The sequence below is a fragment of the Chelonia mydas genome, chromosome 2 (genome assembly GCF_015237465.2).
Source record: "Chelonia mydas isolate rCheMyd1 chromosome 2, rCheMyd1.pri.v2, whole genome shotgun sequence".
Lineage (NCBI taxonomy): Eukaryota > Metazoa > Chordata > Testudines > Cheloniidae > Chelonia > Chelonia mydas.
The window spans coordinates 107,568,187-107,587,584 of NC_057850.1; the positions used below are offsets into that span (position 1 = coordinate 107,568,187).

General features: G+C 40.9%; 1 protein-coding gene across 1 annotated transcript in view; it reads right to left on the minus strand.

The window, feature by feature from the left end:
- Positions 1–8,742: 8,742 nt before the first annotated feature.
- Positions 8,743–19,398, minus strand: part of RNF182 (ring finger protein 182) — a 34,080-nt gene continuing 23,424 nt past the window's right edge. Inside the window, exon 2 of the mRNA XM_043538811.1 lies at positions 8,743–12,086. Coding sequence (XP_043394746.1) covers positions 11,112–11,849 — 738 coding nt within the window. The 5' untranslated portion in view covers positions 11,850–12,086 and the 3' untranslated portion in view covers positions 8,743–11,111. The remainder of the gene's footprint in view (positions 12,087–19,398) is intronic.

Below are 19,398 nucleotides of genomic sequence, written 5' to 3' on the forward strand. Positions count from 1 at the left end.
TCAAATTACCTCTCAATAAATAATCAGGTTCATTTGCAAGATCCTTTTTTGGCAGTAACTGATGAGCTGTATCTTGATTTTAGTAAGGCTTTTGACATAGTCCCACATGACATTCTCATAAACAAACTAGGGAACTATGGTCTAGCTGAAATTATTATAAGGTGGGTGCACAATTGGTTGAAATAACTATGTTTATCATCATCTCAATATTTGCTGTCAAACTTGGGAGGGTATATCTAGTGGGGTCAGTCCTGAGCCTGATACTATGCAATATTTTCATTATTGACTTGGTAATGGAGTGGTGAGTATGCTTATAAAATGACATCAAGCTGGGAGTGGACACGAGCACTTTGGAGGACAGGATTAGAATTCAAAACAACCTTGACAAACTAGAGGGTTGGTCTGAAATCAACAAGATGAAATTCAATAAAGGCAAGTGCAAAAGGAGTGTACTTAGGAAGGGAAAAAATCAAATGCACAACTACAAATTGGGGAATAACTGGCTCAGTGGTAGTACTGCTGGAAAGGATCTTTGGGCTATAGGGGACCACAAATTGAATATAAGTCAATAATGCCATTATGAAAAAGACTAACACCACAGGATGATGTATTAACAGGACTGTAGTATGTAAGAGTAAGACACAAGAAGTAATTTTCCCACTCTACTCAGCACTGATGAGGCCTCAGCTGGGATACTGCATCCAATCCTGGGCATCACACTGTAGGAGAGATGTGAATAAATTGGAGAGAGTCCAGAGGAGAGCAATACAGATGAAACCAGGTTTAGAAAACCTGACCTATGCGGAAAGATTAAAAGAACTGGGCATGTTTAGTCTTGAGGAAAGAAGACTGAGGGGGGACCAGATATGTTAAGGGCAGTTATAAAAAGGACAGTGAGCAATGGTTCTCCAAGTCCATTGAAGGTAGGAAAAGATGTCATGTGCTTAAGCTGAGATTTAGGTCAGATAAAGGAAAAACTTTCTAAGTATAAGGGGAGTTAAGCTCTGGAATAGGCTTCCCAAGGAGGTTGTAGAATCCCCACCACTGGAGTTTTTAAGAGGAGGTTGGATTTGGACAAACACCTGTCAGGTTTAGGTTTACTTGGTCCTGCCTCAGTGCAGGGGGCTGGACTTGATGACTTCTCAAGGTCCCTTCCAGCCCTACATTTCTATAATTCGTGGTGTCTCTGATATAATAATTCTACCTTTCTCCACTGATCCATAGAGTCTGTCAGGTTTTACTTACACACCAGAAAGAAGCAAAGAGGGCACAGATCCAGGCCAGCCCTTTTTCAGGTGCAGGCCACTTTTAAATAGAGGAGGGCCTGAACCAAAACCCTGGATCAAACACCACTAACCTTATGGGGTATTTGGCATCTTGCTGTGAATTAGAAAAAAATAGGACTGGGGATTTTTGCTTTAAAAATAAGGACACCATTACACAAATGATCTACACACATTTTGTTATACGAAGGAGAGCATTTACTATCTTAAGATGGAAACTGCCTCAGTAGCCAAGTTCTGGCTAATGCTGGAAAAGTCATGTAATCTCACCCGTTACCAAAGAGACACATATGTCAACTGCAAAAACTGTGTTCTTACCTACCTATATTCTGGCTGAAGCCAGCTGTATACACAACACTCTCTCCCATTCTATTCCTCCTAAGAGATGGAATGATTTATGCCGAGGGACTGTACATAGGGATCATTGCCTCATTCGGGCAGCTGCATTTGCCTATGTGCACACGTATGTGTGGATCTCGTTCACTTCCCCTGTGACCATGCACCATCACCGCTCTCTGTCCCAGAGGACCTGCAGATTCTCTGCAAACTGTTCTCTGCAACTTTCCAAAGGCATTAAAAATCAATGATATGATCAGCTTTCACCATGTGTTCCTATTGATGCCTGTACAGAAGGTTTTTCTGGCAGAAACATATTTCACCACTAGTCTGTTTTTAGTCCCATGTTTTTAACACTGTCATAAAAGATCAAATCCTGAAAATGTAGTGCTGCACTGAAAATACACATCAATAGGCCTACTCTGATATTTCACTCCTATGTGCAGCTCCAGTATCTTGAGTGTATCTCAGATGCTCTGCCCAGTATTTTGCTTTTCATATGTTTAAAACGTGAGGCTGTGCAACACTTCACTTTGTGTACACTTCAGGTTTGTGTCCATGTAAATGCACACACCATACTATACCGTCTCAGGTACTAAGAGCAGCTATTTTGTGGCTTTTTTGGTTAAGAGGCCACAGCAATACTAAAATGTATTGGCATTGATCTGTTCCTTAAATTAATACAATGAATAACAGGCTAATCTGTTTAGGTCATCAGAAACACATTTATCTTTTATGATTCTTTGTTGGAAAATTAAATTGTTATTGAGTGAAGAATTACTTTTACAAAAGTGCTAGATTATTTCAAATAGGAAAACTTCATTATTTTATCATTTACTACTACACTATAGTTTGTGTGGCTGGAAGACTAATTAATATTTCATTGATTCTCATTAGAAATAAAAACAAACAAAAAATAACCCCAAAGCTATAGGTGAAATTTTTCATAAGACTAGCTAGGAAAAAACACATCGGGCAAGCTTCTGGGAATCACACTCCTACAAGCAGGCACCCGTTTTGCATTTCATCTGATAAACCTTAAGGTGATCTTTCATACTGATTGTACTTATCATTAAGGAAAAATCACAGTTATTACTTGCCAAGGAGAAAATGAGAGGAACATGATTTTGAAGGGTTCAAATACTCAGAATTTAAGTTAAAACTGTCTAGGGTCAGGTCCTCTCTGTTTCCAATTTGTTTACTTTATTCAAGAATAAAATACAGTGAAGTTAGCTTGTCTTTATTTCACTGATCACAGCTTGCTCATTTATTTTTAACATTTTGCCAGGTCTCCCCTGCTGTTTTCCTTAAAGCCTCTCCTACTGTCAAGTTACATTCTGTCTATCTGTCTTTGTTACATGCTGCCCTTGTCCCTGTGACTTCCTCTCTTTTAACTTCCTTCTAACTCTTAGACCTTGTCATGCAGAGGATAACTGCCTGCCTGTATGTTTTATAAAGCTTAGCTGACACAGCTGTATTTAACCATTCTTTTATTTAACAATTGTCAGGACTGATGGTCAGAAATTTGTTGCTGGCCCACGGAAATCTGTTGCTGTCCCACTGGCCTCCTGGGAGAGAGCCATGGAGGCTATTCCTTGTTCAGCGGAGAAAGGGCCTGCTCCAGTTGCTATGGAATGTTGAATTAGGCTTTCCGCATCCACCCCTTCTTTTCCAAGGATGAGCCTATCTTCAAGAACAAAGTCTGCGTCCTCACCGCACTCATTACCACCTATGGCAGGTAAACTCCTAGAAGAGCGTTGGGAGATTCCACTGAGCCTGGTGAAGGAATGCCCTAGGAGTACCTAGGCCCAGCGTACTGTTGACTTCAGTGGGAGCTGCAGGTGCTCAACCACTCTGAAATTGAGGCCTCTAAATGGTAACGTAGGGCGCTAGTTTTCCTTCAGCTTGATTAAATGCCAGTCAACAGGGGAAACAAATTTAAAAGCGGTTACAACCTGAATGGTAACAGCTCCATCCCTAAGTCTGCCAGGGCGAACAAGGAAAGGGACGTGAGGTTTGAAGAAATAAGAGATGAAATAAAGTGGGGCAGGGTGGGGGGTGGTGGTGAGGGGGAAAGCTTACACTCAAGAGAGATTCTCTCCTTCATCTGGAACTCTAGGATGGGATGATAGGGGTAAGGGGGAGTGGTGGGGGCATGACAATGGTAAATGGAGGAGTCATATAGCACTTAGAGATTGTCACTCCCACCCACCACACACACACTCATTGGCCAGATTATTAAAATCAACCTCAGAGGATTGTCCTAAACCTTGTCTGACTCCACAGCCATAAAAGGTGGGTAACTGTAGCACTAGAGCTGACTTAATGGTAACTAAAGACATAGCCATGGGTTGCAGGGAAAGGGTGCATTATTGGGTTGCGGGGAGCTGATTTTAATCGCAAAATGTGCAGGCTGATGCTGTTTTCATTTTGGCTTTAATAAGCAGCCTCTCAGTCCAGCAATGTTTTGGTTTGACTACAGTATGAGACCACCAGGCCACAAATTTTATGGAGCTAATTTCCATGTCCTCTATATGATAATTAAATATTCCCATGGAATCCACTCTCCTTTTGACAGGTAGACCTATTAGAAGAGGCCTATTTAGATAGACACGCAGAAAATACATACTGTATAAATGTATTAGTAAAGTTATCAAGTTGCATGTACTGCATTTCCTTGCACAGTGTATTTTATTAAGTAAATAGTAGCCCATAACAAGAAGTATAGTTATGCTGGACAATCAGACACCTCAGATGCATTGTAGGTATTGATACCAAAGGCCAAATGCTTTCAATAACCTCAGAAGTGTGCACTATGACTACATTAGTTATTGCTTATAGAATGTGTATTATCACACACAGTTAAAAATAACTGGCTAATGAGAGGAGGTCACTAGAATTATATCAAATACCTGTACGGTCTGAACTTTCCTCAACCACCTTCCTGGTTCTTGTAATTTGAAATAAACAAAAGGATTGTCTAGTGAATTATAATTAAATTGACAATGTAATATGTCCATTGAATCAGAGTTTTTACACATGGATCAGCTGTCGCAGATATAGCTGCAAAGACATCTTTTGAAATTGGCCTCTTCAAAATTGAACCAGATTTCACATCTGGGTTGTGATGTCAGCATAAGCCATTCTACGGTGAAAAGTAATTAATCTGAGTTTCATTTTGTGTACAGGCAAGCGTTTTACCATGTGTGGTCCAGGTATATACAGCTTTACTTATCAAAAGGATTTGATTTTTATGATGTGTATTTCTATTAAAGTGACCCGTTTTTAAATTCTATCTAAGCAGTGCACTCAACATCTCCTAGAGATCAAGAGTATTGCCATGTAGGCCCTTGGGGTGGCATATCCCTTTCAGTATCACTTGACATTTTTCACTCTTTAATCAAGACATAGGTGTCAGCAGTGACTTGCCAGGAAAAGCATATCCCTTGATACATAGCATAACTTCTCAATGAAATATTAGCCTTGTACCAACTGTTTGCTTACTTATTATACTATCTGAATAACACGAATATATGAACTATTCAACCACAGTGTGAGAAAAATAAATATGACACACAAGCACAGAGTTCACCTAAGTTAAAATGTTGTTCCAAGGGGATATAAACGGAGTATAGGGATTACATTAAGCAAAGGAAAATATAGGCTGCGTATCAAGAAAACATTTCCTAACAGTGATGTCTGTTAGATAGTGGAACAATCCCACAAGAGAAGGGGTGGAGGCCATATTGCTTATCTAAAACTAGACTAGATAGAGCACTCTCCTATATGGTGGAAGAAACAATGCTGCCGTGGCACAGGAAAGGGGCAAGATAGCCAAATAGGCTTTTCCCATATCTAATTTCTCTGATTCAATGGATTTCGTTTTATACAAGCCAATTTGTATAATTTATGGAAGATGTGTAAATACAGTAAGTGGATTTCAGCTGTACTGTTGCAAAACACAATATACCATCATTCCAATTTGATACCAAATTAAATTTGTGCTAGCAATTCAGACTGTGACATGATTTCCCTTTGTTTAAGGAATAATAGCTAATGCTTTGCAGTACAGGATACATCACTACAGGAACGACTGCTAAAATTGATTAGTGGGTGAAATTGTTATGTAATTACTGTTGAAATATAAAAATTCAGCCACTAGAAAAATCTAACAGCTTATTTATAAAACTAAACAGCTGTACTTTCATGTACTGGCTAACATTTGACAGAAACCCACAGTAGGTGTATTTTCTGTGCCAGTGTTTCTTAAACTGTGAGGCTCCAAGTTTTGATCGGAAAGCTGATGCAAAACCCCAGGGAAAATGGTTTCAGGTGGAGAAGAAAAGGAATATATATGTTTTGCTTACTGCTTGATAGAATGGAATCTCCAATAGTGAATACTTACGGCTAGTCCTTGAAAGGTAACGTCTAATTTGCTCATCTGAAAGTGGAAATGAACAAGAAAAAATACAACAGGTTGCCTTATCCACTTTAAATGTTTTAAAAATATAATTCCCAAATGCCCAATTCCCCCCTCCATTTCTCCAGGGAAGGCGACAGTCTCCCCTCCACCACATTTAAAATAAATTACATGGAGGGGACCTACATATATTTTTGTAATAGGAGGAAGAATGACTTTGACAAAGTCTGAGAAACTCTGAATATATGCCAATCTAAATGTATCTGTTAAATGGTACAGTGTGTACCTGTCATTCACCTGTACCAACTCCATCCAAACGGAATGATTAAACCTCCTCCTCTCAGTTGCTATAACAGAAATCAAGCCATGGTATTAGAACAGAATTGCCACACAGCTTCCGACTGGTTCATATCTTACCATAGAGTGGTAGGGTATGAGGGGTTGTGTGTTCCGGGGTGAGTACCTTCCCACAACCCCTGCAAATATCTCTCATAGGAAAGTTAAAGACTTACCTTCTTTGAGTGCCTTTGGACAGTTGGGAAAAGCTCTTCTCCACCTGAGGAAGGTGAATATTAGGAGTCTTTGGAACCACTATAAACAATGGCTCGGTGCCCTGAAAGCAAGTGAGACAGAGACCCCCTTCCTAAGAGACCACCAACTTTCCTTTCTCATGTCCATTCTGAAGTCATCCTTCTTTGATTAGTCCTGTATGATACTTGTCCATTATGTTTTATACTGTTTTGGACTCATTTGTGCTTTTAGACGATTATAATCTCTCGGCACAAGGACTCTGCTCTTTGTTGGACATACTATGAAATCCTGACTCCGTTGAAATAAATGGCAAAACTCCCATTGTTTTCAACGGGGCCCAGATTTCACCCATCATATCTATTTTACAGTAGCATACACACTTACGCAGCTGCATAAATAACCGATAAGACAGAACTTGAACAGCTGCTATGTCAAAGACATCAGTTTTCATTTTGGTTAGTCCTGTGAAAAGGGCTCTGTCATGCAGCTGAGGCCACAAATATAATACATGCCTTTAAATTATTAAAAATTGGATAGGAAATCAGTATGATCCTAATTTCTTTTAATTCTACAATCAGCTGCTTTGTCACTGAGAAAGTAAATATACAAAATAGTAGTGACAGGGTCTGATCCTCCACTGCCTTGAACATCATCTAGTTATTTATACCAGTGCAAAGTGGGTGTAAAGAACTATCCAATCAGATTTCTCTACACATCTACTAGTAGCATCTTATAATCACTTTGCATAGGTGCAAAAACTACATAATGTTCAAGACATCAGAGAATAAAGTCCACAATATTTGGGGCAGCAGTTCTCAAACTGTGGGTTGCGACCCCAAAGTGGGGAGTGACCCCGTTTTAATGGGGTTGCCAGGGCTCGTGTTAGACTTGTGGTGCCCGGAGCAGTCTGAAGCTGAAGCCCGAGCCCCACCGCGGAGCTCAGGCTTTGGCCCTGAGTGCCGAGGCTCAGGTTACAGGCCTCCTGCCCTGCCCCTGCCTTGGCAGGGGTTGAGCTTGAGCTTTGGCCCCCCTGCCAGGGCTGCCAGCCTCGGGTGGGCTCAGGCTTCCGTCTCCCCTCCTGGGGTCACGTAGTAATTTTTGTTGTCAGAAGGAGGTCATGGTGCAATGAAGTTTGAGAACCCCTGATCTGGGGGATCTAAACGGAGAGAGCAATATGGTAAACTGTTGTTGGATGTGCTTTGACAATTAAGTATGTTTAATTACAGAACTGTATCAACAAATACACAAACAAGAACCATGTTAACTTCAGCTCCAGGAGAAATTACTGTTCATGGAAAATTTAATATTGGCGAAGGGAGATAAAATTGGGAGGTAAGCAAGTAGGGCTTGATTCTGTTCTCATTTACATTGATTTCACACCAGTGTAACACCATTGACTTCAATAGGGTTACTCTTGATTTACTGCAGTGTAAGTGAGCTCAGCGTCACAAAGAATCAGTCCACAATGTTTTCCGTGTTTATCGTTCTCAGTCATTAAGATAATATTTTAAACCATGGAGAATGAAAGTAAATTAAAGAGATGGTATTGTTCTTTTAACTTTGATAACAGAGCAAATAACTTCTCTCATCTTCTCATAGAATCATAGAACATCAGGGTTGGAAGGGACCTCAGGAGGTCATCTAGTCCAACCCCCTGCTCAAAGCAGGACCAATCCCCAATTTTTGCCCTGATCCCTAAATGGCCCCCTCAAGGATTGAACTCACAAGCCTGGGTTTAGCAGGCCAATGCTCAAACCACTGAGCTATCCCTCCCCCCAAAAATAATTGGGAGTTAGAACCTCCTGAAAATTCTGACTGGGTACATTACAAGTCATATAAGAATCTTATGAGACCTCAGGTAGAATAATGTGCTCCAGCTGAGTGGCAGGATAGCTATTTAATCAGTTTCTGCATAGTCCCACTTTTTGGAGTGGCCTAATATCGAAGTGTGGTCTAGAATAACAGTGTACCTTTAACTAGCTGTCAGAGAAATCAAACTCGTAGATTCTGCAGAAAATACGATTTGATGGCCAAGCCACACGCTTTGGCACCGCTTACAATAGTACAGTCAGTCTACTTTTTTTTTTTACTTGTAGGCAAAAGGTATTATCCTCATCCACTTGATATTAAGTTATGTTTTAAACCCAAATAGTAAAATATGGGGCCGGAGCTAAGACAACTCAAGGGCAACATTAATAATTTTAAAAATAAAAGACGGGGAAAGACACCAGATAACACTGCAGACATGTTGGACAGTTGTAATACATACATACATGGCACACACTTGCAGAAATTTCTTCCTGTGTCAGCCACCTATTTATTAGAGATATTACATTCAGACAAATTGAACAGGAACACCCTACAAATATGTAAATCCCTGCCACAGACACACACATTTTCGAAACATTATGTATACTCTAAAAACCATATCGTTTTTTTTTTTTCCGGGGTGGTGGTGGTGTTGCACATTTCTCACAGTTGCCTCTGTTTGGATACTGAAGTTTATGGATTAGTTATATCATGTGATTTACCTATGGTGTAGATGCCAGCTCCTCTGACTACACATGCTTTACCACAAGCGTTAAAAGTAGTAATTTAGTAATATCCCTTTCTAAGAAAGATGAAAATATTGTAATGCTAATTATTAGTAATGGATTATTGAAAAGACTAAAACATTTCCTTTAACCATTGAGTACCTAACCCTGTAATCTCATATACTTGAAAAACTATACTCTGCTACATCTTTTCTTCTTGTACATATGTATTATTACACACTTCCTTAGTGTGAAGAAAAGTGTTACATTTTAATTGTCACCTTTTTTCTGTCTTTAATAGGAATGAAACTGTAGAAGTGATTTGAATCTTCTTCACAAACTGGGCTAATCCAATTTCAAATCACCTAAGGTGGCAACAAATCCACTTTATGCTTTCCTTGTCCTATCTCCATCTTGCATTACATGGATTCACTTTAAGACCCTTGTTAGGCAGTGCATTTGGTCTTTACATTACTTGCACCTTTCCCCTTTATGCTGCACTAACCTTGCATATAGTCCCAAACTATGCTTGCACTGATACATATTTCCATTTCATTTTTGGCTCTGCTGTGCATAGGAGAACTGAGCCTTAGTTATGTTCTCAGCTAGCATTATTTATACACTTGAACATTAACCACTTCTTTTTATTTTTATGGTCTTCCACGAGTTCAAAAAACTGACTAAAAACCAACCCAATTTTATAGGATCTGATTCTGTTTGCAAATATGCTGGTAAATCATTAGTAACGACCAAAGTCAATGGAGCTCCACCCAGTGTAAGAGCCTGAGCCTTTGAGTTGCAGATTGTCATCAACTCTAATAAGTGAAGTCAGTGGGAGTTCAGCATCTTGCGGGACTGAGCTCTAAATGAAATAATTTATTAGGCCCACAGCATTTCCTGACACTATTCACACTGTGAATTTGGGAACCAGAAAGCAGATACACATATCTATAATTTTTCTTAAATCTGCATTATTTATAAATTAGAGGGCCTATCTCCCAATGGAAGAGAAAAGTCTGTCGTGCAGCTAAAGGAACTAAGGGAGGTTCTCTTGTGTATCTACAGAAGGTGAACATCCATAAGGTTGGTCAAGTGTCTTACTGGGGGAACTCATGGGGTTAATGTGTTTTATAAAGGTGGAAATGCACACGGCGAGTGAAGGTGTAATGGGGCATGGTTAGAGCAATTCATAGGAGGACTTTGAATAAGTGAAGGGAAGTCCAAAGGAGCTGGGCATTTCAGTAAGGAGTGCACATGGAAATAAGCTGCTCATGAGGGAGTGAACATGCATGGTTGTGTCTTGGGGTGGAATCTCAAGGGGAGCTGCAAGAATAAGGAGAAGTGCATGCACGGTGGGTGTATGGGAGGAAAATGTAAGCAAGAGATATTTCCACTAAGACAAGATGACATCTGGACTCTCGCTACCTCAGGATGCTACTGTCTTTTAAGTGGAGAAAGGGAAGTCAGTAACCAATTATCTCTGACAAAGATTTCTGCTACAGCAAAGGCTTGTGGAACCTATGGTATCTTGTGTTGTTCTTATAATAAACAACAAAGAGACTTAATTCACTAACAGACATAACATGTGACAAAACAGAACATAATATGGGCTTTGCCTGGGAGAATGCCTAATGTTCCAATGTCTTCCAAGGGCCTGATCCTGCTGTTCTGACTCGTGACTAATCCAGCTGAAGACAAGTGCTACTTATTTGAATAAGGGCAGCAGCATCAGGTTAGGTAATTTTGCTTTTTTTCCTATAGCTTAACCTTCAAAAATTGACATGTACATTTATTTCCATTCGATGGTATAATGAACAAGTAGAACGAAGCACAATAAATATCAAAGCAAAATTAAAAAACAAAATAAATGGACCATAAAATTGTGGCCACTGCTTCTGTTTAGTGTGATGAATAAAATAAAATAATAATAAATAGGAATACAATAGAGAAGATAAATTATGCTACAAACATGGCAGTGCCTTATTTCTTATTTCACTATATTTGTTATCAAGAAGACATGCAGTCCAGAAACTCATGGCATACACATTGGCAAAAGCCATAAACCATAAGAATAACAAGGCTCGAAGGAACAAGGCTGACGAAGACGACCCCCAGGGTGACTTTCTTAGATACCAGTAAGTAGATCCCTAAAGGCAAGGAACTAAAGTATAGCAAACCTAGCAACCAAATTAGCACTCGAATTGAGGTCTGGAAGAGCAAGGATGTACAGTTCCACACTGTCCAGTTGTGGGATACAGTTGCAACAGACTCAAAACTCGTGGGCCTGTAGAATTCCACCACCGGGGTAGAGTTCAGAGTCTGTGGGCTTTCTCTCTGCACTTCCATGATGGTTATAACCAGGCAGTTGGAGGAAGCGTGAGAAGGGCTAACAAGAGATGCCAGCCTTTTGGGAGTTAGCAACAGTTCTGTAGGATTATCTGGCAGGCACTTCTTCCCCTTTCCCCCACAAGCCAAATTCACAAGGATGTTGTTGTCATCAGGAAGACTACTAACCTCATCATCAGGCAGGCATGTCTCAAACCTACAGAATGGGCACACTATGACTCCCTGAGGAGAGTCCCCAAAGTCTATGATCTTGCAAAGGCATTTGGCACATACTCTGTGACAACACTCCAGCACTTTTGGTTTCCTCTGTCTCTGATTATAGCGGTTGTAACAAATCTTGCACTCAAGCTCATCTGAGCCCTGGGACTCCACAGGATCCTCTGGTAGTTGACTGATCATTTCTTCTAATGGTCTGTAGACTTGTGATGATGGGAGTCAAAAATAAATGCTTCACTAAGGATGCTATTAGGGCGCCTCTCAGATTATCATACCACCCATATCAGCCAGGAAAACAAGAGAGGAAGATGTCACAAGTACCAGTAATCTTCATTCATTTTCAGCTTCTGTCAATGACTTTGTACTGTGTGTCCTTCACTCTGTGCCATGTATCCATGTAAACAAGACAATGTGGACTTTCTGTAGAGGAAAGAGAGTCTAGCATTGTTAGCACTGAATTGACAACAAGTCTTTTACAGCTTTATCTTCCCAATAACATTTTAAAAGCTCTCTAAAAGCATTCTTAAAATAGTTTTTTTTGTGTCAGACAGGGCATATACAGTAACCTTGCTGATTATAACATTTTATACCACTCCAGACATTTATGTATCCTTAGTCTTGCATATAGCCCCATTGCCTCTCTAAACCCATTAAACCCTTATTGGGTCCTCATTCTGTTAGATTTGTTCACTTATCTAGGACCCTGTTTTTTATTTTTCTCTCTTTACATAGCTGTAAGCGCACCTCTTTTCCATTATGCCTTGAAGCCAAACATACAGGGCAATGAGGAGTGGGCTTTTACTATCCAGTCAACAGTCCCCCTTAAAAATATATTTTGGGCCCAACCATTACATCTCCCAAGTGCCATGGCCTTTTTTTCCTGGTGCTTCTAACTTTCTATGCTGTGATGAAGGGTTGTAGACCCCTAACTAGAGAAAAGGTTGTAGGAAGCTTGCATTGCTGCACCCCCTGTACTGGGTGGGGTTTCTGCCACCAGGACCTGCAGCTTGGGTTTTGCTGGCATAAATAAATAAGTCCTGCTATGTAACAGATATTGTGTGTATTATCCTGGCTTCTGGGCATGTTACAGATATTAAATACAAAACATCAACCAATGCTGCCTACATTGGGTAATAATAATTGTCAACCTCTATAAACCAGTGCAATGTGTCAGAGGGCAAAAAACTTTCCATAATATTACCCCAAATTCATTCACATTCTTGGCCAAAACACTAAGTTTCACAATGTGTTTTGAAGACCACCTCAAATTCATGCTCTGGCAGAGTACCACAGGCAGTGTGTACACAGCTAGTTACTTGCCACTAGGAACACCCTGACCTAATACTCTGATCCAGCTGAGCTGTGCTTGCAGACACGGATTAAAATTTCCCTGGCCAGAGCAAATCGGGGGGTGGGGGGGCTCTCCCCCCACTTCTGTCTGTGGCACCACCCACAGCCCCACCGCTTTCTGCCCCTTCCCTGGGACCCACCCCTGTTCCACCCAGGGTCCCACCATTCTGCCTGCCCCACAACCCGTTTGCTCCTTTCTGCTCCCCTCCACCGCGGTCCCAAGAGCGGAGAAGCTCTGTCCCCACGCCATGGCCCCGGGGCCATAGCAGGGAGTGAGAACTTCTCCAGTCCCAAGGCCCCAGTAGGGGTCCAGGTGCTGGGGCTTCTGCCGCCATTCCCCGCACTTCTGCGTGGGACCAAGATCGGGACTCCGGGACTTCTCCTGCCCTGCCTGCCAAGTGCTTCTGCCAGAGAGAGGGATTGGGCACGGGGGCTTCCCCTGCCGCCCTGCAGCTTTTGCCAGGGATGGGGTTAGGGACCACTGCGGGGGCTTCCCCCACCCAAGAGCTTTTGCCGGGGAGGGGGTTGGGAGGTGCTTCCCCCATCCCACAGCTTTTGCCAGGGTCGGGGCCATTGCGAGAGAGTTTCCCCCGTTCCAGAGCTTCTGCCGGGGCCACAGGGGGAGCTTCCCCCGTCCCGTGGCTTCTGCCAGGGTCAGGGGGTTACTGGCTGAAGAGAGAAGTCTTTTGGGTATTACTGTGTAGTCCTAATCAAAACTTAGCTCTCTACATATTTTTGCTTTCTGGCCCTGATGAGTGTTTCCAGGTTTCACCACAGCCTATGTCCTTGTATTTGTATTTGTCTCTCAATCTTTAAACTTTAATTTCTTGATCATTAGTTTTGGCAAGGTCTTGATTTTATTTATTCTCTCTTTTTAGATTCTTCTGTCAATTAATTGTCATCCTCTCAGGCGCCCAAACATCTCCTTTATGGATCTCTAATGTACTTGTATTTTGTATTATTTGTCTTAACTTCCAGTGCAAATTGGGTTCTACTCTCCACTTCTAGGTTTTAAAATTTACTTTCAAATTGTTTACGCAAGATACAACACTTTGAACGAAACAGGAATGGAAAACAATGAAATAGTGCAAACATATAATAATATACTCCTGTGAGAATTTATATTATACAGACTCCGTCATTCATTTTCTTCTCTTATTTCTACATCTCACTTCATTCACTAATCTTTCCAAACATCCTCCACACCTTATTGATAAGTTAATTATTATTTGTATTGAAGGCATTATGCTAGGCACTGTAAACACATAATACAAACAGCTGCTCCCTGCTGCATGGAACTTAAAATCTAAGTATACCAGGAGACACAAGAGGTGGATACTCACATGACTCCTGGTTACTTTTTGCACTTCTTTATTCATTTACACTAGTCTTTTTATTTTACTCCTGGTATCATCTCTAGATGACCTTTAGTCATACATAAATGCCACAAGATACTAATCCATCCGGAATCTGGGAAACCTACAAAATGGGCACAGTAAGATGAAATGCTGGCCTTCAAGGATCCTAGAAGAAAAGGTTTAAAAAAACCTAAAAAAATTCGGGGCCTTGGATTTATAAATCCCGTCTCATCTGTTTTTTTTGTACTGGGTGTGAGATAGGGCAGTGAATTCATCAATTCACAATTAGGGTTGGTCAAAAATTCTGTCAAAACTGTTTTTTTACAGAAGATTGGGAGTTTGAGAAACCAAATTTTTTTCACAAAGTCTGCTTGCCATGGAAAATTTCAACTTCTTGTTAAAAACCCTCAACCCCAAAATTTTCAGATTTGAATCAAAGATGTTTGGTTTTTCAATGAAAAGTCAAACATTTCTGCAGAAAACAAACCCATTTTCCAACCAACTCTACTCATAATTTTATCCCATTTGCTTGCATACCATAAACATGTATTGTATGCTAAAAAAGTATTTCTGTGTAGCAAAAAATACTTTATTTGGCCAGATTCAGCACTACTATAAGACATCAAAATTCCATTGAAGTTCCACTTATAAAAGTAGTAGATTTGTCTCATTATTCCAGATTTCCTGAACCCCTTCTTCTGGCCTTCAAGTAACCCCCCAACCTCTCCAGGCTCATCATCACAAGCAAGCTCCCCACAGACCAGGACACACCAACTCAAAGTGGCACCGCGCCCTGCCAGATGCAAAACCTGCAGATGTGTCTCCACTGCTATGGTGATCAATACCCCCACAACACGCCTTTCAAGATTCCTGGGTCCAACAACTGCCTATCACAACGTGTGCTGTACCTCATCCAGTGCACTGAATGTCCCAACGACAACAGTGGGTGAAACCAGACAATCACTATCCTCTTGAATGAACTCACACAGCAAAATGATAAAAAAAAAAAGACAAAAACACACTATCACCTCTATGTGAACACTTTTCACAAAATGATCACTCTGTAGCTGACCTCTCAGTCCTCATCATCAACAGAAACAGGCACAACACTTTCAGAAGATGAGCCTGGGAACTTAAATTCACAACTTTGCTAGACACTAAAAATCATGGTCTTAGAGACACTGGATTTATAACTTTTTACAACAATCTGTAACCTACCAACCTCCCTTTTTGTACTATGACTACAGGGGTGTTAACAGGCCACCTCACCCTGATTGGTCCCTTTGCATATGTACAAACTACTTATGCTAAACTGCTTTTGCCAGGGACAGAACAGGAATGGGGTCTTAGAACTTTTAGAATTGAAAAGGAGAGGCAACATATATCTGGCTGTGGTTAGTTACAGAAGCAAAGCTGACTGTGCACTCAACTCTGCCACCTTTGTTCATGGGTATGTACACAGTTCCTGGACAAAGATGACAAAGACAACACTGACATTTCACATAGACACTTCTATTCTCATAACTCCACTTGAAATATATGCATCCAATGAAGTGAGCTGTAGCTCGCGAAAGCTTATGCTCAAATAAATTGGTTAGTCTCTAAGGTGCCACAAGTCCTCCTTTTCTTTCTGTTTGACCTTGTATTTAGTTGTGAAGCTGGGATTACCTTTCCCAGAAGAGCTCTGTGTAGCTTGAAACACTTGTCTCTCACGCCAACAGAAGTTGGGCTAATAAAAGGTATTACCTCACCCACCTTATCTCTCTAAAATCCTGGGACCGACCTGGCTACAACACTGCATACAAAAAGAAGAGAGGCAGCCAGGAAGCTGGAGGTTGGGTATGTGTAGCAGCACGGATTCCGGGGTTTATGGGAACTAGAGCCCAGGGCCACACACAAGCACAGCTAAAGAGAGGTTAGAAATCAGTGTTAATCAGGCAAGAAGTTCCCTCTGCATCACAGTTCAGGCATGGTGACAGGGCAGTGTGTGTGGGAAGCTTGCCCTACGGCTGCTGTGTAGCTAAACACAGGACTCCATTCATCAGGGCTATCCAGCCAGTGCTTTTTACGAGCACTAAATTCACACAAATTTGTGTGTGTGTGGAAGTTTATGGTTATAGGCACATTTATGCAAATATTCATATTAGCTTAGTCATTAATTTAAAATGTATAAAATGTCAGCTGAAGCTGTGCAAAACTTGGTAGTTATGAAAAAGTACACAGAGAATAACTGGCCAAGGAACAGGGGAAATGGGTGCTAGTTGTCTGTGTGGGGCCCATTTGAGGGAGTTTTACTCCCCTTACTTGAGCTTGCTTAACGCAGACTCTTGTAGAGGGCTGCAGACTGGCAGTGTTCGTTTGAAAACTGCTCCACTGCTGCACCCATTTGCTGGGGGGTGGGGGGGTTTGCTGGCTTGCAAGGGAGGCATGATGGTGATCCTGAAGGGGAAGCAGGGTGATGCCAGGTGCTTAAACTACCTGGTTGAATCTCTTTCTCGGTCTCCAAGCTGTTATGCAACACAGCGGGAGGCAGCCAAGTTGCCAGCTGCAGGAGCAGGTGCCCTGATGTTTCCCTGTGGGCTGGTAACCATCAGAGAAACCTCTGGTGCTTGGGAATATGCCGCAAGTGCTGCTGCACTCCACTGAACATGGAACAGGTCATTTTCTGAGCCTGGAAGTGGGAGCAGGAGCCCTTTTATATTCCTGATCGGGCTGCTCCACCTCAGTCAGTACGGATAAGGTTAGGGATCTATTGCTACATTAGCAAAGCCCCCCAGCCTTTCCCAAAGAGCTTCCTGGAAGATCTTCTTTCTTCCAACTGGAAGTCACACTGGAGGGAGCAGGAAAAAATTTATAGGGGAAATAAAAATAAATGTAATTCCCAGGGGAAAGAATCCCTTACAAAAGCTCACTCGCAAGGAGCAGATGAAACATCTGCTCTCTTTCATGGGGCCAGGGCAAAGTGTTTCAGCAAACATGCCAGCAGGAGGAGCTTTGAGTTAATTAAAGAAAAAAATAAAAGGAACTGGCATCATCTCACTGGTTTGGATGGAAATACCCTGCTGATATAACTATAGTCCAGAAGATGACATCCATATTAGAAGAATCCTATTTACAAGAAGTATTTAGACTTCACTACAAAGGCCACACTTTGTCTTTAAAGCTCTGTAGCTGATTTTTAAACTATTATACCCTCCACACCTATATTATAAATTAACAGCTCCTCCAACAAAAGCTCTTTACAAATGACAACAACCCAGTCCAAAATTACAGAGATGAAACAGCCAGAGGCACGCTGCCCTTCAAAAGAAGAGACTTTTTAAAGATATCAAAATACTTTCCTTCAGAAATCTCACAGAAGCTCTTTGATCACGTCTAGCTTTCCCAACAAATTGCAACCTCTTCTTCGGTATTGATTGAAAATCATATCTCCTGTAGACCAGTGCATTCATATTCAACCAGTTCCAACTATATACTGTCTCAGCAGCAAGTGCCCATATCACTGGATTTTTCCAGCTTGTGCCATGCAGTCTGCTAAAATAAAAAACTGCTTTACTCATCTTGACATTTGTCTACACTACATTCAATGCTCTGGCAGCTATAGTGTGTTCAACATGTTTCATGCCACATTTCTGCTAGCACTGGACAGTTTTTAACAATGAGCATTTGCCTGTCAGCTCTAATCAATGTGTCACTTTGCATTAGTTACAGGATGTGGGATATCGATTTGTTCTTGGTTTATGGTCAACTGTGTACCTACATTGAAAAGTGCCTTAGTGAATTCTTTGCATGACAAATGATTCTTACTGGGCGAGGGAGAGAAGCGTGGGTTTTTTTTAATAAGGCTTTCAAAGAAAGCCCAAGAAGTACTGTGCATGGAAGCGAAAATTTGCAACATGTGCAGCTTAAAGATTTTATTAATATTTTATAAATAGCTAATAACACATACAATAAATCTGAGGCAGGGACTGTCTTTTTACCAGAGGTTAGAAGAGCACTTCGCACAGTGGGGGCTCTAAGTACTGCTGAGCTACGAATAACAACACTAGAATACAAAATATAGAAAATTGACATTCGGGTACGAGGTGCATGAAGGAAGTGAATAGCATATACAATGGTGTTATAGTTACAAAGAGTATAAATATGTGTGTTAAACTGTCACAAACCATGTGGAATTCTTCCTTGTACCAATAGTCTAGGTGAGATTTTTAGGATCCTCTTCTCTTTAATAATGCACATCTAACTTAGAGTAGATTTATTTATGTGAATGGCTGAGTGAGTATCTTGGCCTTTGAACGTTTATAATATGCAGTAACATAAAGGGTTTAAGGTATTGTGTAGTTTAAGGGATAACAATGTAATCAATGGGTAACACTGTTTTTCTGATTCCATTGGTAAAGGTTCCTTGTGCAGGCAGGGCAGACATGACTTACCTTGTTTTTGTTTTTGTATCTAATACAGAGTGATATTTACCTACTACTGTACACTGGCTCGGCATGTACTTTCCACCACATTTTTGCTGATACATGAGCAGAGATCACCAGACTCCACCACATGTAACCTAGTGTAATTTGCATTACTTCTTAATTATTCTAATACTAAAACTATGTGCTGGACAGCAAGTGAAAGTGACAGGAATATCTGAGGATGTTTATTGAAAACAGAATACCCTGCATAACTTCCCTTTAGCTCCAGACAGAGGCTAAGACAATGCAGATACAAATCTTGCAACTGACTATGACGTAGACTGCTCCATCAATGAGGCACATAGAAACCAGCTTTTCCAGAGAACGATTTTATTTCTCATATATAATTATTAAATCATTTACACAGCAATATGCTGGTGGAATATTTTTATCCAAAATTAAGCTGTGCTTTATTTTATTTTTAGAATAAAACCAACAAAACACAAAGGGCCAGATCCCACAGAAGGTGTATATTGACTTTAGTGGATTAATGCTAATTTACACAATTTAAAGATTTGGCCCCAAATTTGTATTTAAAATGGAAACAAAATTAGTTTT